The 19,759-nt window shown below is 31.5% G+C and overlaps 6 protein-coding genes and 1 long non-coding RNA gene across 8 annotated transcripts; 3 read left to right on the top strand and 4 right to left on the bottom strand.

The window, feature by feature from the left end:
- Positions 1 to 277: 277 nt before the first annotated feature.
- LOC130664635 (endocuticle structural glycoprotein ABD-4-like) lies at positions 278 to 1,002 on the bottom strand. Its single transcript, XM_057464638.1, has 2 exons — positions 854 to 1,002; positions 278 to 727 (listed from the first exon to the last, which is right to left on the bottom strand). Exons 1-2 carry the CDS (start codon positions 863 to 865, stop codon positions 329 to 331), a joined length of 411 nt encoding a protein of 136 aa, XP_057320621.1. The 5' UTR covers positions 866 to 1,002; the 3' UTR covers positions 278 to 328.
- A 2,223-nt stretch (positions 1,003 to 3,225) lies between these two features.
- Positions 3,226 to 4,124, top strand: LOC130664806 (endocuticle structural glycoprotein SgAbd-1-like). Its single transcript, XM_057464909.1, has 2 exons — positions 3,226 to 3,376; positions 3,484 to 4,124. The coding sequence occupies exons 1-2, from the start codon at positions 3,368 to 3,370 to the stop codon at positions 3,874 to 3,876; spliced, it is 402 nt and encodes a 133-aa protein (XP_057320892.1). The 5' UTR covers positions 3,226 to 3,367; the 3' UTR covers positions 3,877 to 4,124.
- A 714-nt stretch (positions 4,125 to 4,838) lies between these two features.
- On the top strand, positions 4,839 to 5,622 carry LOC130664666 (endocuticle structural glycoprotein SgAbd-4-like). The gene is made up of 2 exons (XM_057464686.1): positions 4,839 to 4,980; positions 5,079 to 5,622. Exons 1-2 carry the CDS (start codon positions 4,966 to 4,968, stop codon positions 5,460 to 5,462), a joined length of 399 nt encoding a protein of 132 aa, XP_057320669.1. The 5' UTR covers positions 4,839 to 4,965; the 3' UTR covers positions 5,463 to 5,622.
- A 1,889-nt stretch (positions 5,623 to 7,511) lies between these two features.
- LOC130664776 (endocuticle structural glycoprotein SgAbd-2-like) lies at positions 7,512 to 8,198 on the bottom strand. Its single transcript, XM_057464867.1, has 2 exons — positions 8,144 to 8,198; positions 7,512 to 8,072 (listed from the first exon to the last, which is right to left on the bottom strand). The coding sequence occupies exon 2, from the start codon at positions 8,070 to 8,072 to the stop codon at positions 7,599 to 7,601; it is 474 nt and encodes a 157-aa protein (XP_057320850.1). The 5' UTR covers positions 8,144 to 8,198; the 3' UTR covers positions 7,512 to 7,598.
- Positions 8,199 to 10,579: 2,381 nt separating this feature from the next.
- On the bottom strand, positions 10,580 to 12,161 carry LOC130665403 (endocuticle structural glycoprotein SgAbd-3-like). The gene is made up of 4 exons (XM_057465752.1): positions 12,008 to 12,161; positions 11,430 to 11,563; positions 11,077 to 11,363; positions 10,580 to 10,970 (listed from the first exon to the last, which is right to left on the bottom strand). The coding sequence occupies exons 1-4, from the start codon at positions 12,020 to 12,022 to the stop codon at positions 10,966 to 10,968; spliced, it is 441 nt and encodes a 146-aa protein (XP_057321735.1). The 5' UTR covers positions 12,023 to 12,161; the 3' UTR covers positions 10,580 to 10,965.
- A 1,220-nt stretch (positions 12,162 to 13,381) lies between these two features.
- On the bottom strand, positions 13,382 to 15,410 carry LOC130665404 (uncharacterized). The gene is made up of 3 exons (XR_008989543.1): positions 14,947 to 15,410; positions 14,735 to 14,883; positions 13,382 to 14,592 (listed from the first exon to the last, which is right to left on the bottom strand). It is a non-coding gene; the product is annotated as an uncharacterized LOC130665404 (long non-coding RNA).
- Positions 15,411 to 16,087: 677 nt separating this feature from the next.
- Positions 16,088 to 18,120, top strand: LOC130664637 (chymotrypsin-2-like). Of its 2 annotated transcripts, none has more exons than XR_008989435.1 (5): positions 16,088 to 16,400; positions 16,478 to 16,634; positions 16,715 to 16,964; positions 17,553 to 17,804; positions 17,886 to 18,025. XR_008989435.1 is itself a non-coding variant. In XM_057464639.1 (5 exons), exons 1-5 carry the CDS (start codon positions 16,334 to 16,336, stop codon positions 18,069 to 18,071), a joined length of 798 nt encoding a protein of 265 aa, XP_057320622.1. In that variant the 5' UTR covers positions 16,093 to 16,333; the 3' UTR covers positions 18,072 to 18,120. The 2 variants fall into 2 exon arrangements, 1 of the variants encoding a protein (XP_057320622.1); XM_057464639.1 differs by having other exon boundaries at positions 16,093 to 16,400; positions 17,553 to 17,690; positions 17,886 to 18,120.
- The last annotated feature ends 1,639 nt before the right edge of the window (positions 18,121 to 19,759 follow it).

The raw sequence follows: 19,759 nt of genomic DNA, 5'->3' as shown, positions 1-19,759 counted from the left end.
AAAAGATATCTGCTGATTCAACTGGAGATAAAATTATAATTTTACTGAGTAAATTAATTTTTAATAACGTCTCTGTTAGATAAGTTTTTAAAAGATTAACATGAGCGCATTACCTTATTATTAAATATAATATCTATTATTATCTTGGTGTAAAATGCTAAGATCTTAATAAAAAAAATGTATTAAGTTATAACTATAACTGTGCATTAAAATAAAGTTTATTTATTATTAATAAACTATTTCTAGGATGTTTAAGTGAAATAAAAAAAGAAGTAAATAAATTGAATAGAATAAAGTTTTATTGAAGAATCATAGACAGATCATAAAATTATTGTTTGGGTTCGTCTTTGTTTTCTTCTGGATGAGCGGCATTGTACTCAATTGATTTTAAAATTTCTTCTGGGATTGGAGGGGATGTGGGTAAATGAGCGCCTTGGGGTTGGAAACCGTTTTCATCGGCGACGTAAACCACTTGGTATTGAACACCGTCTTCTCCAGTGTAACTGTAGGACCCTCTGACAACCAGAGCTCCGTCTTTGTTGTTTTCCGACGCACTCAATGAACCTTCTTCTTGGGCTTGAATTCCGTTTCCTGCTTCGTAACTCCATGAATAAGAACCGTCGGGGTTGGGACCGTCGTGTGATTCTCTAACGATCGGTATTTCAGATGTACTTTGTTGATCAACCGGTGCCGCAAGTACCACAGACACCAATCCCAAAATTACGGCCTAAAAAAAAATTAATTATTACTTTAAATAAAAATAAATATACTTAAAAAAAAAAAAAAGAAAACCTAAAATTTATATTTTATAAATTTTTTGAATATTATCGAGTTTCTCGATACTTTTACTTACCAACTTGTACATTTTGAAGGTAATTGTAAAAAATCAAGAGATGATCAACGATTGGTATCTCACACTGCACTGACTTGTTAACAACCAAATATCTTGGGCTTATATATATATCCAGCTACTACCTCGAGATGACGAATCCACAGTATAAAGTAATACCTTATTAAATGTCTCCCTCCTTAAAACATCTTTCATATATTCCGTCATCGGTTCCTCTCAAAATATTCAGCTCATCATAATTCCATAATAATTTTCACCGTTCATCACCAAACCGACATTGAGCCTTTTACTGCTATGCGGTCAATGTAACGCATAGATGATAACATAACACATCATCATCATAATCATCATCATCGACATCGATCATGTCCGGGATCAATATAATAGTTAAATCCATATATATATATCACGAAAGGTCATAACTTTCATTGCTCCTATTTTTTCCATTTCTTAATGATTGATAGCTGTACTTTTATCAATAACTAACAATATAATCACCAATAATCAATAGCAATAAATATATTTCGCATTTAAGATCCAGTGAAAGAGATTTATAATCGTCAGCCAAAGATCTCTCAATTCGTCAGTGATTTTTTATACAATGGCCCATGCTAGTACAACAATATCATGACATTTTTTTTATACTTTTTTAATTCGAGTAAATACACCGAGAGTAAAAGAAAGTTTTAAATTCGAATTTCGGCGTATGTCGTAATTGCAGGACCAGTTTGCCCATACAAAATATCATCGGCTGGGCGATCTTGTAATCATAACGCCGATAGCATCCTCCGGTGATAAAACTGGTAAGTTTCATGGTCAACGTCTTGAGTTTTGATAGTCGATCGCTATACGCGAGGGTTTTTTTTTTTTTTCGTTTCTTTCTTTTGCCGCATCTTCACTCATTAATTTTAATTCACGGTATTATTTATCATAAGTCTCGTTATCCATTACTCTGTTGACCAACGCTAAGTAGATCATCCTTGGTACTCATCTTGGTCGCTTCTTCATTTCAACTCATCTTGTTATTATTATAACAATTTTTTTTTTTTGTTGTTGTTGTTTTTGTTGTTTTATTATGGCCCCTATATAGAGGTCATCAACGCAACCCAAATACTACCGTCGGGATTTTTACTTTCACGCGTTGGTCACCGGTGATTGCCGGTGATGATCCTCACTAAATATAAATATATATGTATATATTCTTTCATGACATGACTTTGAGGAATACTTTGATGCTGCAGGCAAACGTTCCGCAATGAGTGTGCCCTGTTCACGGCTCTGATGATGCCAGACTTGTTATTTTATTACGCAATTTAAAATTTGTCCGTCTTGAGCATAATATCTACTGTATAGAGTACCTATTATTAACTATTGTAATTAATCTACTCATAAATGACTGTTGGTTCGTAATTAAATTAATAATAGCTACCTAACATTTTTGTAACAAATTAAACATATTGAAGGTCTCGTGTTTAAACGTTAATTATTTATTTTATATACATTATAAACTTGTATATTATACAACCTTCAGAGACAAAAAAGCATCTTTTAAAAATATGTCTCATCACAGCGAATTCGATGAGAATTTAATCCCATCTAGCGCCTCAGGGCATCTCATCAACGGCCTTGAATAATCTTTATGGTTTTACAGAATTCATTTACTGAATATACTACTAAATATATATATGTATAAAAAACGGTAATTAGAAAGTTGTGAGATGATCACACGAGTTATAAATCTTTTTATCAAATGTATTTTTAAAATATCCGAGACATTTTATTTAGATAATCAAATTAGCTTTATTTATGTAACCATCGCAAACAAGTTTACCGAACAAAAATAAATAGTGATAGTTTGGTTATAAAAATAATGAAAAAAAAAAAAAAAAAGAAAAAAAAAAAAAAAGAAAAAAATTATTCATTGATGCAAGCTTTGAATAAAGGCTATAAGAATCTAGCATTTGAATCTACGTTTTACCATAGTCATTAATATTAATGACTATTAAGTAAATTTATAAAAATTTATTGCGAGTGTAATTTTGTCCGAAAAATGGTTTTGTCATTTTATCTTTGAATACACCTTGATGGTATGGAGATTATTTTATCGTTTGTTAACAAACTGCTTGTAATTACGTTTAAATGATGGTTGTATTAATAACGAAAGAGGATCCACCAAACAAGCTATTGGGGGATTATTTCGCAATGCCCAAGACACTTGTACACTTATGTCAACTGTGTCTTTATATCAGCATGTATCGGTTGTTAGCATCTCAGCATCTCAGCATTTCAGCTTTTTAGCTACCTCAACATTTGTATACATACAACAACATCAAAAAAAATATTAATATACATACAGGTAGTATATTGACCGATTGAAAAAATTAAGAGGGAGAACAAGTTCTCACACCTCATCTACTGAAGGTTTCGGCAGTGCTATAAAAAGTCACCATTGCTCCGATCAAGTCACACAAACTTTTTGAACATCAACCAAAAAACTTGAATTAGATACCAACTATAATGTACTCTGTAAGTTTTACAATATTTTTTATTTTCTATTCATTTTACAACTACTTTCTACTAATTTATAAAATAATTAATTATTTTGTTTATCAATAATCATATTGTCTTTACAGAAGGCATTGATAGTGTTGGCTATTGTGGCAGCCGCATTAGCAGCACCACAGTACCAGAGTGAATCAACCCCAATACCGATACTCAACGAATCTCGTGACGGTCCCAACCCAGATGGATCCTACTCGTGGAGCTACGAAACAGCCAATGGAATCCAAGCACGAGAGCAGGGTTCTGTTGTTCAGTCTGATAAAAATGAAAACGGAGCTTTGTCTGTTTCTGGAGGGTACAAATACATCGGAGAGGATGGTAATCCCATCGAGGTAACCTACACCGCTGATGAAAACGGATACCAAGCCCAGGGTGCTCATCTTCCAGTTGCTCCACCAATTCCCGAAGCCATTCTCAGGGCTCTCGAGTGGATCGCGGCTCATCCAGAAGAAGATAAACTCTGAAAGTGATTTATTATATATACATTTTATTACCATAACTATTATTATTATAATTATAATGATAATTATTATTATTAAGTGTACGATATAATGGCGATTGCACGATGTCACTCGCAGAACAAACTGCAGATTCTTACCAGAGATACGACTTGCAATTAATTATTATTTTATAATCCTATTTTAAACTGACTTAACTTTAAGTGTGTGCTTGTTTTTTTTATTGAAAAAATAAAATAACTTTTTTTTCCACTGAATAATTTGTTTTTCTTTTTGTTATTTATTCCTATAGACTTAAGTTATGGAAATTTAAGCAAATATTTTTTTTTTTTAATTTATCTTATTGTACTACAGCTTATAAATATAATTGACTCGCGTGCGTTTAAGTAATATGTAATACAAGAAAATATCCAGCTCATCACGACCTTGGCATATAAGAAAATAACTCTCAGAAGTGGACCAAAAATAAAATAAAAATAAATATTAATAAAAAAATATATAAATGAATATGGATAATTATTTAAAATAATAAAAATAAAAAAAAAATTAAGGTCGAAATCAAGTACGTGAAAGCAAAAGCTTGGCAATAAAATTATGACAATTGAGTAAGCGGTTGGTTTTTAAAAACGTTAGTAGTTGTTACTGCTGCCAGGGACCCGATGACATTTAAAACATTACACCGCGGCACTGCGACATGGTGATCCTTGTTCGGGAAGGTGGCATCGAGTCGCATTGACGATGCACACATTACAACCACCACATTATCTATTAATTTTTCCAAGTATTTGTGTGTTAACACACATGTACCCACACATGTCAATATACTTGAATAATTCGTATACGTATAAATAATCTTTGTAAGTATTATAATCGTTTGATACCTTGTTTAAACATTAGTCGTGTGTATCTATATTTATTTACGAGTAAAAGAAGGCTGTCGGCAACGTACGGGATCTCAGCCAATGGATCGTACCAAACGATTATGTTAACGTATTGGTAATAATGTGCGGATCCAGGGGGTATATATGCCGGTAGTACACCAGCCAAGATAAACACTCGTATCGGTCGTTAGAAGAGTTTAACGACGATCTCAGCATGTACGCATTAATGGTGAGTAATTTTATATTGTAATTTTAATAATTACAGACTTTTCATTTATTTATTTATTTATTTATTTATTTAATTAATTTTTTAAATTATTTTTATAGATAGTGATAGCAATTGCACCAATTGCATTGTCAGCAGCAGCTCCAGCAGAAGATGTTATTCCTATAGTGAGCCAAACACAAGATGGACCAAATCCCGATGGATCTTACAAGTATGCATATGAATCGGGAAACGGAATAAAAGCCAGTGAAGAAGGAAATGTGGCTAATCCTGATAGTGATAATGCGGCTATGCAAGCAACTGGTGAATACTCGTATCGCGGTGATGATGGACAACAAATATCTGTTAAATATACCGCCAATGAAGAAGGTTTCAAACCTGTAGGCGATCATTTGCCTACTGCTCCACCCATACCTGAATTGATACAGAAAGCACTTGATTGGATCGCCGCACATCCTTCCAAAGAGGATCAAAACAATGTTTAATGGATTTATCAATTGTGACTCCTGTGCTTTAATGATTATTATATTATTATGTACACTATTTACGAAGGATTTATAATTATTCTCATTACTATTATGTATATATTTATTGTGTTAATAATTGCAATCAATCGATTAATAAATAATTGACAATCGATCTTAATTTCATTTGCTTTGTTATTTTGTAATCCCAATAAAACAATTAATCAATTTTTTTTATTTTTAAATACTAGTTTTTTTTATATAATTTAAATTTATAGTCAGATTTATTTATTATATGTTACTCTTTGGACGGGCGAAGGTTCTTTACGGTGCAAAATGAGATACATTTCGGTGTGTTAAATTCTTCGAAACGCCTTTCTCTTGAGTGAATTCCATTAGATGTCTCCCACACCGATGAGATGCTGCCATCTGAATTTAGCGTAATATTGTCACTTGGTCTTTTAGTTGAAAATCAGGCATAATTGACGACAGTAGTGATAATTCAATATAAGTCTACAAAACATTTTCTTTTTTAACTTCCCGCTAAGAAAATTGTAAATTTTCAAAAATTCGGGAAGTTATTGGTTTCGGTCCGATTGACGAAAATCGAATTTTCATCAGATGTCGACGTTTTGAGGTCCTAGGAAGCTATTCTGACTAATTTCACGATGATGTCCGAGTGTATGTATGTATGTATGTAAATACCTGTATCTTTTGAACGGATGAACCGATTTTGAACTTTAAAGTGTCATTCGACGCGGATTGTCAATATCTTGAAGCTGTAAGAAAATTGAGCTTGATCGGTAGGGCTCGTTCAGAGATATTCCAAAAATACAATTATTTCAAAAATGTTTTTTTTTGATAACTTTTAATGTGCTTGATGGATTGATTCCAAAATGGACTGGGCTCTAGAGCTTTATAAGCTGCGTCGAATGCCACCTCAACCATCAAAATCGATTCATTCGTTCAAGAGAAACCGTTGTCGATAGAATTAAAAAAAAATTTATTTTTTATTTTTTTTTAAATATCTCAAAAACGACTTGATAAATCGAATTCGAAATTCGATCAGCTTTAGAACTTGATAAAACGCGTCGATTGCCACCTCAACCGTCTCAATCGGTTGATTCGTTTGAGAGATATCGTTGGAGAAAAAATGGTAAAAAACTATTTTTTTCGAAAAGAACGGCATACAAAAGTATTTTCGAGCTCCTTGAGCTCGAAAACAGCGGGAAGTTTTAGGGCTGGCCCGCAGGGTCAACTGACAGACAGATTTTTTTTTTTTTTTTTGAGATCAAATGCCACCACCAAATATACCCACGAAAATAAGTAATATATATTAAATTAGTTGGCGAAAAAATTTTATTCGTGGCCCGAGATGGCTTATAATATCTTATAGCGGCTCATAACACAAAAATATGCTTTTGAGGGACCGACCCTGCACCAACTTTTATTTTTAGGGATCGGATTCCTCCAAATAAGCACGGAAAGATTAGAACCCCACTGGTTACTGTTCTGCACCCGACTCAGTACGGTGCTGGAAAAAAATGTTCGATTGTGGTGCAGCATTTTCAGAGTCAGGTGCAGAACAGTAACCAGTCGGGTTCCAATCTTTCCGTGTAAGGAAAATCATTTATTGGAACTGAATTAAATTAAATAATCATTAATTGTTTTAACTAATTTAAAAATTATATAAGTCGGGCGTTGAATAAAAAAAAACAGTTAATATCAAATCAAACATTAGATTGACTTAATTCGTATTGCTTTTTGAAATTTTGCAACATCGCATATTTTAGTTATTTGTGATATCGCAATTGATGATCAAGTACCGGTTTTACTTTAATTTATACTAATGAATGAGAAAACATTTTTTTTTTTTTTGCATAAAAATCTCGGATATAATGAGTCACAAAAGAAAAAAAAAATTTTATATGCCCATAAAAATTAAAGTTCATTGCGATAATTAAGTCAACTATCAATCAATAAATAACTGATATCAAATTATTCAAACGACTATTACTTATGAATATTTATCAATACAAAATATATAGTAATTAATAAAATAAAAATAAATTTTCATTTAATATTTTATTGAAAGATAATAAAACTTGGTCGTATACATGTATAAAAATATATTGTTACAATTAATGTATTGTATTTTTATTCTTTTTTGTAGTCGGGTGAAGGATTTTTGGCGGCCCAGTCAATAGCGCGCTGAATTATTTCAGGTATGGCTTGAGTTGGTGGTGGTGTTGGCAAATGATCGCCTGCAAAGACAGCACCGTTTTCGTCGGCAGTCCAAGTGATACTTATTTTTTGTCCGTCTGGTGCTGTCCAGCTGGCAGATCCCTGAACAGATTGGGTTGCATTTTCTGACCCGGCATTCTTCACGACACCTTTCTCTTGGACGGAAGTTCCATCAGATGTTTCCCATTCCGATGAGTAGCTGCCGTCTGGATTTATGTCTTGTGATTGGCGGACAATCGTCACTTGGTCTTTCGGTGGAGATCCGGATGAAGCTTGTGGAGATGGTGGAACCGCTGGAGATGATTTAGATGGTCGGGTTTCAGCACGTTGACCGGATATTCCAATCACCAGACCCAAGCAAATTGATAAAATGATTTTGCTGTTCATCTGTTGGCATTTAATTAACTCAATTATTAAACTGATTAATCTAATTATTTAAGTACGTATATATTACTTACGTTTGCGTCTGCTGTTCCAAGAGATGACTGGAAAGAAACTGATGTCTATCTGTTGACGATGATAGCTTTTATACTAAATTTTAAACATTCTAACGGTGAAAATTGATTATTTAATTTATTACTTTAGTGATGAAAATGTCAAGTACATGATAACAAGGTTTCAGTATTCAAGATCATATTAATATATAATTCAGTATAATGTTATTTAAATATTTATATTACTCTTCCTTTCATTAGATATTTAATACCAATCCAAGATCTTGCAATCTATCGTTAAATATTTTATTTTATTTACATTTTTTATCTTCCTCTATTACTTCATTATGTGAGAAAGTTTTGACGAATTAGTGAAAGGTAAATGGAAATTATCATTTTTGATAAACAGTCGAAAAAAAATTTATTTATTTGTAATTATATCCATCAAGTTTATTAGGAATTTTTTTTCTATTATTATATTTGAGCTAAAAAATTCAACCAATTCGTATTTATAAATTTGAATCGAATAAAAAAAATCTGAAAAACGGTCTACCCTGCAGAAAAATCCCTAAACTTTCCGCTGTTTTCGAACTCAGGGAGCTAAGTCTAGATTATCTATATAATTTCTATAGAATTTCTTAGACAGTGATCCTGATCAAAATTAAGGCGTCCGTAGGATGCTTGAAAGCCTCGGGGTCATCAGACAAATCTTCTGGAAAAAAAGCTAGCACATAGAAGTAAATGAAAAAAAAAATTTCCTCATCTCTTCGAACTCAAAAAAAGTGTTAGACACGATAGAACATACATTTTACTGAAAAAATAATAATTTTTGTCCGACGATATCTTTGGAACGAATTAAGCGATTCGAGCGTTTTTCGTGGCAATCAAAAGAGCTTACCGAGACTAAGAACTGATATCATTTTGAGGCAAATCAGTCTAGTAGTTTATGAGTTATACAAGAAAATTCTAAAAAAAAAAAGTTTTTAAAATTTTTATTTTTTTTTATAATTCGTAAACTACTTGACCGATCGACTTGAAAATCTAATCAGTTCTAAGTCTTGGTGAGTTCTTTCAATTGCCGCCAAGAACGCTCAAATCGATTGATTTGTTCCAAAGATATCGTCGGACAAAAATATTTTCTACACACACACGGCCGTTCGTCCATACGGAAATGGTCAGAATAACTTCCTAGGACCTCAAAACGTCGAGATTCGATAAAAACTTGATTTTCAGCAATTGGACCGAAACCAATAACTTGCTTTTTTTCGAAAATTTTAAATTGTCATAAAATAAGGAATCAAATACATTTTATTTAAGGTTTTGACATTTCAATCACTAATATCTTCATGATCGCAAATAAAGAAATACTGAATATATGGAATACTTGGAACTTTAATAATTTTTTAACATCGTTAGTTATCAAAAGAAAAATTACAAAAATTTTATTTCAATTTCAATAAATTTTACGTCACAAAATAAATTTATTTGTTTAATTTCTTAACTAAATCCTTGTTTATCTACTATTTTTGTAATTCAAGTAGTCGTAGTAAAACTCTGCGATTATTTTTTGCGCTTTAACAGCATCATCAATTTCTGATAAAGTTACAGTTTTTATTTAATAGCGTAAAAGTCAATAACTTATGAACCAATTACTATATAGGAATTTAAAGGGTCAATTGAAGTAAGTAAAAGAGGTACGTCAAGTCGGTTTGATTTTTTATTTATTAATTCTAACATACATTTTAACTAATTATAGATATACATATAAAGAGTGATTGTTACAAAATAACAAGGTAAAAGTATTTTTAAAAAATAATTTTTTTATTTAATCAATATATTTTTTTACAGCGTGATTATTTAATTCATCGTGTCTTATTAATTAAAAAGTATTCTTGAGTGGGTGTCACTACCTGGCGCAAATGAACGCATCTCCAAGGTTAGTAATAAAAAAAAAATAATATACAAAATAAAATTTCGAAAAAACGAGTAATTTTAAAACAAAAAAACTTATTTAAATATTTTTTTCATTCTATACATGTTGATAAGTACATGTTTATGTCGTAGTTTAAACGATAATTATAATAATTTATTTCATCAGTCCAGGAAGTATTAATATCTCGCATTGAAAAAAAAAAAAAAAAAACAATCTTTAAATTACTCAATAACTATTCTATTGAATAAGCAGTTTATGTTTACAGTTCGTGTTCTTCTCCAGAATATTCGTTTGTATTTAAATTGTATCGATGATAATTAAGCCCAAGTATTATCGTGATGAGATCCGCGACCTGTGACTTGTGTCTCAACGACGCCCGTAGTCTCGTCTACAATCAGTATAATAATCCTTTCTATTTTCCTTAATAACAACAACTAAATCCAGATCAGCCTCATTACAATTAATGCTTTCTTAAATTTTTTAACTTAAAATATGGACCTAAATTTATTTAAAAAATAAAAAAAAAATTTATTGTTCAAAATTCATTTTTATTTACATTAAAATATTTATTGACAAAATCACAATATTAATAGCTGAGATTTAATAATTATTAACAATCGTACCACTACAATAAAAGTTATTAAAAAAATAATAAAAAACAATCCTTAGTATAGTTATTAAATTTTGTTTGTTTGTTTTTTTTTTGTCACATACTGAGTAATTTTCCGGTAGATAAAAAATTAATAAAGTTAATAAATGATTTTTATAAAAATATCTGTTTAATCATTTGATCGTTGTTATTACATAAAGTCGCAGTTATTACCATTATGACGAGCCGGATCGTTTCGGTAGGTCACATGGATCGTCGATGTGTATTGAGTAGTTCACTTAATGGGGCATGGGGTGTGTAAGATTAACCTGAAGAAAGAGAAAGTAGATGAGGATTGGTAGTCACGAACTAACAACTTTATAGATTATAATAGGTAATAGGTAATAGGTAACCAAAGAAATGTATAGATTTAACCTCTTGGAGGAGGTCGTGCGGGAGTACCCTGTCCTTCATTGTCTTGTTCAGGATGGGCTGCGTTCCAATCCAAAGCCCGTTGGATTTCTGGAGGTATTGGTGGAGCTGTGGGAATGTGAGATCCTTGTGCTTGGTAACCGTTTTCGTCGGCTGTCCACGTCAAGCTTACTTGCTGACCGTCAGGCGCACTCCAAGATTCGCTTCCTTGTGAAACTACGGGATTTTCGTTTTCAACTTGTTTTGGCTGCCCGGATTCTTGGTGGCTTATACCATTGCTGGTCTCGAAGCTTAAATTATAAATTATAAATTTATAGTTATATAGATTTATAATTATTTATATATTGTTAACTTACTTGTTGACATAATTTCCGTCAAAATTAACTTCTAATTGCTGAGATACGATGGTCGCATCTTTGTCAGGACCACCAGCAGCTGGTCTCTGTGGTGCTGCCCATGCTGACGCGCAAAGCGCAATTAGTACTGTCACCTATAAAGTTTATTAAGTAATTTTTTTAATGGCCAATTAAATTATCAAATGATTGGTATTGGTTAATATATAATTATATTGCGTGCGTATTAATAATCAGTAATTTATAAAAGTTTTAAAGTTGCTGAAAATTTCGTCAGCTTGGTCATATTATAAATGACGTCGGCATTACGAATTGTCGGTTTTTTTCCGTCGTTAGTTGATGCGTCTGCATTTATTAAGCAATGACTTGTAGTTTTTACTTTGAAACGTAGATTATACTTTTTTTTGTCAATCGGTCTATAAATATTCACATTCACGCGGATTATTTTCAATAAATTATTTAATTTCACTGAAAAATATGATGAACAAGAAGATGCTGGTGATGATGGTGATCAGGATGTTGATGATTCTGTTGGTGACGATGACTTGGAAGTCTATTGATGCTTAGAGAAAAAAACTTACCTTGACAGAATACATATTATATATTATAGATATATATTATATGACACCTACAGTAGATGAACCAAGATTGAGACGAAGATGAGATGGTACTTGTGGCTGGTGGTCAGAGGCGAAGCTCTTTATATACACGAGTCAACGTGGTGCAGTGAAAGGGGTCATCCCTGCCCGGAGTTAATGCAGTGAGCATCTTCTAGTTTTTATTTTTTATTTTATTTATTTTTTTTTTCTATTTTTTTTTCTATACTTGGTCAGCATTTCGTGTCTGACACCATTTATCATCCTAATTTTTTTTTTACCCTTATCAACAACTCTCCTACACTCTTATCAATTTATTTTCTCATCACAAGAAATTATTTTAGCCGCAAAAAAATATAAATTATTTTTTTTAACGAAAAAAAAAAAAATTTTTACTAAAGTTATTTTTGGCCCCGTGATAAAAACAAAAGTACATAATTTTTTTTTTCTAAATATTTAATATTTTGTAGTAATGTTTAGGTGATATATTACGTGATTTATTGATGATAATTGCTTTGTTTATTTATCCGGTTATCCTCGAATGATTCGCAAATGACGTTAATATCTACAGGGTTAAGCGTCATCTTCAATCACGGCCAAAGTCCTTGATTATCATTATAATTACAATTATAACTATCCATTATTTCCTGAGTAAATATCAACTTATAATTATAATAATAAACGATAATTAATTATTATTATTACAAGTACAAATTGATAATAGATACCATGTATAATGTAAATATAGATATATATATATATAAAAAATATAATTATCAGTGTGCTATTTTAAAAAGTCGAAGCGACATTATGACAATTTCTAATTAGCATTCTAATGGGTGTGAAAACTTTTAAGTCTCGAATAGCTCGAGGCTCCATTCGCTGAAGCGGCGTCATATTATCAGCTTGCTCTTCAAGAACCCTCCAACACAGACATCTAATCCATACAAATACACGTGTAATGTGTCTGGTGTGTAGCTTCTAGCTTGTCTTAAAGCCTCAACGTTAAATGTCCGAGTGACAACGGGGGATATATTCGCTTACATATCTCAAGAATGCCTTGCTCACGTAGTGTCATAATAATCAACTGCGAGCAACTTTTAGAACTTGCATAATCGCATATTTAATAACTTTAGTGCATTTGCATCTGCATCTGCACCATCATCATAATCATCATCATCATCACGATGCTTCTGCTTTCAGCACAGATTACACTAATTGTTCTTTAGTAGGATACACTGTCATTGGTCTACTTAAATAATCAAATAATCCTAGTTTTAAAAAATTAATCTTTTATCATAAATTCAAATAAAAAAGTTAAATCTATAGATTTATTTATTGATCATAATATTTATTTGTGTCTTACAACAGCTAAGAGCCACAATACAAATGAATTAACATAACTCAAAGTAACAAATGACTAAGTAATTAATATTAAATTTTTATAAAATTAAATTTGAAAGTACCATGTAAACCATAAAAATAAAAGTAACATATTTCAAAATGTCTCAAATTAATTCCTGAGCGATTCAGTAACTCTTTTAAATGTGAATATATTAACGATTATTAAATATCAAATTATAAGTAATTTTTTATGTTTATGTTTAGCGTATTTTAATAATTATCTTATAATTTTTTGGTCTCTCAAGTATGAATTACCGATATTCAAATGAATTTTAAACTACGTTAGTTATTATAAGAAATTGGGATAAAATAAATAGTGTTTTGCATTTTGCGATAAGGTAGCTAATGGCTGCAAAGCTATCCATTCACTAAGATTTTCCCTTGGCCTTGCGCAGCATCCTTACCACTAACTACCTCAGTGTCACGATGAGAGCGTCGAATATCTCAGCCTCGGAAAATACGTGACACAACTTGTTAATCACGATCATAAGATATATATGACAAGAATTTATTTAATTTAGCAAGAATATAATAAAGTGTGGAATTCTCAACAATACAATTAAATTTTTCTTTTTCTTTTTTTTTTGAGATTTATCAGTATGATTTGGACCCTTGGCGCCCAAGATAAACGATAAATAAAAATATATATGAAAAGAGACAGGTGAAAGGTGAGGTGGAGGACGAAACGTGACACATAGGGCATCGAGGACATCACCAAATGTCACTGTCCTCCCATACATGTACTCAAGTATCTATTGTTTTCAATGTAAAAAGCATTTAAGTAATGTCCCGACACAATCTATACTCAGATATTGTATATGAGATTCAATACCAGTGGCAGATTAAAGTTAACAATTGTAGGCGATTGACAAAGCCGCCTCTGGTTTATGATTAATGGATTCATGATATGTAGATTGAACGCCATGACACTAGTCCGCACTCCGCAACACGGTAAGAGAATATAGTTAACATAGCTATAGAATAAAAAGATATGTATGATGTTAATTTCTCTGGAGACCTTAATTCGTTTGGCAATATGAACAATGCTAATAAAGTGTCATCAATCATAGCAATACAATCTCTTGTACAAAAACATTCCAGTCCTACGTTTATTTAAAAACCATTGGCATTGTTTCGCTGAAGCTAAACTGGCGCCCAATCTTGAGCTGTAAAAATGATTAGTGATTATAAATAAAATTTATAAAAAAATTACGAGTATGAAAATGGGTACAGGAAAAAATAAGAGGATGCCGCTGAGATGAGACAGCCTTTCGCTTTGTGGTTATGTAAACCTTGGGTTTAACTGACCTTTAGTGTATTCATGGTATGCGGCATTTACGTACCCCGACGATTACGATGTATTCGATCTCTGTGTCCTATTCGCCGTCAGTTCGATGATGATTATTGTTTACTCCCTTCTACATTTCTTCCTTCATCATCTTCATCATCTTCAGACCCTTTGAAAATAAAAATTTCATCAATGATCCTCATCATTATTATTTATTATTTTTTTTTATTACTATTTTATTATGATATTGCCGGGGTTGCGTTCATATTAACAAACTCATTGATGAGTCTTAAATAAGCAACAGACACACCAACAAAGACTTAAATTATAATAATAAGTATGTTGATTAAGCAAAGCGTGGAATAAGTCGTGCAAAACAACCAATCAGTGTGATAAAATAACATAGTTAAACGACCTTTATATAAAGTCAAAGGTCTAATACTAATTTGCAATCTTCATATGCCGGAATTTACTTCATCCCATGCCCTTTCCACCACTGCTTTGTTTTTCATTGAATCTTCTTCTTTTTCTTCTTCTTCTTCTTCTTCTTCTTCGAGACCGCATTTGCATTTGCGCTCATGTGTGCACATTTACTCATTCGATTGCCGGCAAAATAATTTATCGTCAATAATAAAGAAATCTCCTGCTACCGCTAAGTCAGAACTCAATTTTATCAGCCACTAGTACACTAGTTTTTTGCTTGTACTGGTTATTATAATTGATTGACTTATTGAAACTTGAAACGGGACTTTTTAAATACATATATGAATATATAAAAGTCAATGCCCGATACAATGCGCAATCTAACTCCCATTATTTAAAATGTCACACTAATCTCCTTATTAAAGATATAACATTCCGCGCGTATTCTCTGAAATATTTAAACATAAATTTAAAGAATAAACTGCTATCGATTAAACTTATTAATATTTATGACAAAACTTATAAATAAATAATATTAATACATTAAATATTAATTTATATTTATATAACTCCATCTTTTTCTGATATTTCAATTTGCTGCTGCGTACTTGGATTGGTCATTCAATTAAATCGCTCTAAACTGTTTCCCAAGAGTATTTTCTTCAGACCCGCATGGAAAACTCGTAACTTTAAATTAAAAAAAGGAAAAAAAATTAAATTGTGTAAATATCACCACAAAATATGACAAAATCTATTGGAGCAAATAAAATATATATTATTATATAAAATAACTTAGTATAATGATTATTATTATAATTGTTATTTCACGGATGAATAGAAATTGTTCAACTATTACTATGCAACTCTATTATAATAATAGATTTCCCTTCACTTATTTATTACACCGTTCGGATATATTTATTGTTTGTCGACTATCGTCACTATATTATAGATATACAATGTAAAACATGAGATACATTATAAGTTGGTTTACAAACGCCGCAGTAACTTCTTAACACGTTAACGTCCAGTATCTGACCTAAATTTAAATATATATTAGCCAGCGGGAGACACGCGATTCAATAATCTAACAAACATTTTAGCCTTATATATATACATACACCCACGTAGTATTTATTGTTTAAAGTACGAATTAACGTTCTGGGTGTTACAATAAACAATATTTTACAGGCAAAATGATTGTGTGTCACGCTGTAGTATTTTTTGTCAACATTTGTCTACTAAATTTACTTCAGACTAACGGTGAAAAAAAAAAATAATAACAATTCATATATAATATAATATTTTAAATAATCAAATAAAATTATAATATTTTTCAGGACAAAGTCACGAACATCCAAAAATAGTTGGCGGTAATTATGCTGACGAAGGACAATTTCCTTATCAAGTGTCGCTGAGAATTAAAAATCGTCATTTTTGTGGCGGCTCGATATTAAATCATAGATGGATCCTTACTGCTGCTCATTGTTTGCGAAAGTATTTCATTGATTTTTTATTTTTTTAATATCATCTAAGAAATAAAATAAAATAAACCAAGTGATAAATATTTGTTATAGTTTCAATGACACGGCAATTAAAGTTGTTACGGGTTCAACAAAATTGGACGAAGGAGGAAATTGGTATCAATCAGTACGCATTATACCGCACGAACGATATAGTTCATTGTTTATTAGAAATGATATCGGGCTGATTGAAGTTGACGAGGATATTGAATTTTCTGACAACGTTAAGCCCGTTGATCTTCCAACAAGTAACTTTGACAAGAGTGATTATCCGGCTTATTTGTCTGGATGGGGTAAAACTGATGTGAGTAAAAAAAAAAAAAAACTAGCAAAATTTAATTAGCCATAAATATCAGGTCTGTTATTTAGTTAACTATTCAAGAGTTTGTTAATCTCATTATACATCTGCTAGACAACTTTCTTGTTACCAACGAAATACGAACCATAAGACATTAATCCATCATAAAACATTAAGCGTATGCAAATATTGCATGACCTAGAAATAAATTAATCAAAAAAAAAAAAAAAAAATTATAGCAACGTATAAATATAACAAAAAACTTTCTCTCTAGTTATAGTCTCAATTATTATAAATTTAATGATGTTATAATATATATACATAAAGCAGTTTTATTCGACTGCTAGACAGCTTATAGTCTGACAGACTCCCCACATACACAGTACGAAGGATACACAAACCGTAGAGCGTTAATCCGTCATAATACACGACTTGAAACGAACGCGGATCGTTTGTGATGACCTAAAAAATTTTTAACACAAGATTAATTGATAAATTTAAAAGCAATATAAATAAAAATATAAATATAGATGAAAAGCATGCATCTGTTGATTGTCACAGACAATTATAAATTATATTTATTTATTTTGATAGTATCCAGGAAGTATTCCCAACGACTTACAATACATAAAGCTTACGGTAATTGATCAGAAACAGTGCCGCAACTTCAGTATGCGGGTGACAAACAAGAACATCTGTACATTGAATGGAAGAGGCGAGGGAGCATGCCATGTAAGATTAAGAGTACTTGCTAGTTTAATATATCTATAGAGAGTTTCTCACTTGAGAGCTCTCCTGGAGTCTTGATTTCTTCTATTCATATATATATAAATAAACTCTTAAAAAGTATGTTTTTATTTAAAACACCCGCGGTAACTTATTATAACTTTAGTATCTTGATAATATTTATGTATACTTTATTTACAGGGTGACTCTGGTGGGCCACTGGTGTCTGATGGAGTCCAGATCGGCGTCGTATCGTGGGGAATACCTTGCGCGAAAAACAAACCCGACGTCTTCACCCGCGTCTACAGTTACCGCGACTGGATAAAGGAAAACATTGAGAGCCAAAGTCACAGTGATACTTTTGATTACATTGATGACGATTTTTAATTTGTATTTTATCTTAAATAAATAATTAAATAAAATAACAATAATAATAGCCTGAATAACTTAATCCTTATTTAACTAGAATTTAATCTTTTTTGGTAATGAAGCTAATAAATAACCTTATAATTATAAATTATAACTTAGTATTGACGAGTTTGATAATTATAATGATTGTTAATTGTCTTAAGAGTATGGTAGTTGTCGCTTCAGTAACAATTGTATTGAGCCAAATGCATGTAATAGGCGGTAAAGACGCTAATCAAGATGATGATTATCCTTACGAAACATCAATACGCGTGGGCGGTTATCACAAGTGCGGTGGATCTGTCATAAACAATCAGTGGATACTAACCGCAGCTCGTTGTCTCATAAAATATTGCAATCAAGCTTCAGCAGTAACGGTTTTTGTTGTTGCAATCACTTGATTAACGGCCTAATCGCTTATCAGGCAGCAAGAATCTTCATTCATCCGGATTACAATAAAATTATTGTTAATATAAATTAAACTGGCGCCCATGACATTGGGCTACTAAAATTTACTCATCGTGTTATTGAATTTATGGAAGCGATTAAGCCAATTCAGCTTGCTAATTTCGACATTCTAAAAGCTAAACAAAACTGCGTAGAAACAATCTTGACCGGATGGGGAAACAAATATGTGAGTCACGTATCGTTGCTTTGTAATAATTTTTAACTTTAAATTTATTATTTTTTATTATTATGATTGTGTTTAGTTGAACGAGACGAACAATGATGTGCTTCAAGAGATTCAACTCTGTGTCATTAAACTCTCTACTTGTAGAAAAACATTTACAAAAGTTGCTTCCGGACATTTGCTTACTTTTAATAAACCTGGCGAAAGAATTTGTTATGTGAAAATTTATTTATTTTTTATAAAACTCAAGATTACATTAAACAAAAGGATAATTTTAAGTTTAAAAACTTGTCTGCAGAGGATTAAAAAATATTTATAAAAAGTAGTTGAGACAAATAATTTAAAAAACTTTCTCCTGCAGGGTGATTCAGGCGGACCATTAGTTACAGATGGCCACCAGATAGGGATAACCGCCTGGGGTTCTCCATGTGCACAAGGTTATCCCGACGTCCACACTAATATATACCACTGCCTCAGCTGGATAAAATCAACAATCGAGTTCATGAGCGATATAAATGACTGTACAATTCTATCATGATAAGATAACTCAAAATTTAAACAATATCCATAAATAAATAAACAATTAATCTTTCAGTAAGTTATTAAAATATGAAATAAAAAATATTTATACCTTCTAAAACCTTAAACGAAATTACATTATAATATTATATTTAGTCAGACAATGGATATATCCCGTTCCAACTAAACGACATCACCGCGGGAATTGAGCACGCGAGTCACGTAGTGTCCTGGGCCTGGGACTCAACATATAATACACAACGGAGTGTACTGCCCAACCGCGATTATATACATCTTAGTATATATATATATGATATTTAGCTTTATTTTATCAAGCATGCCATGAGCGGTTGCTCACACACGGACTTGAAACACACGTGTGGGACTAGTTCAATTGACTCACAAACTTGTCTTGCCTTTTTAATTTTTTATTTTTATCAACATTCTAATGCCAACAGCATCTGAGGATTAGATTATTAACCGCCCATACAAAATCTTAATCTCAAATTATCAATTT

Source organism: Microplitis mediator, chromosome 3 (genome assembly GCF_029852145.1).
Source record: "Microplitis mediator isolate UGA2020A chromosome 3, iyMicMedi2.1, whole genome shotgun sequence".
Taxonomy (NCBI): domain Eukaryota; kingdom Metazoa; phylum Arthropoda; class Insecta; order Hymenoptera; family Braconidae; genus Microplitis; species Microplitis mediator.
This window is presented reverse-complemented; position numbering and strand designations above follow the sequence as displayed.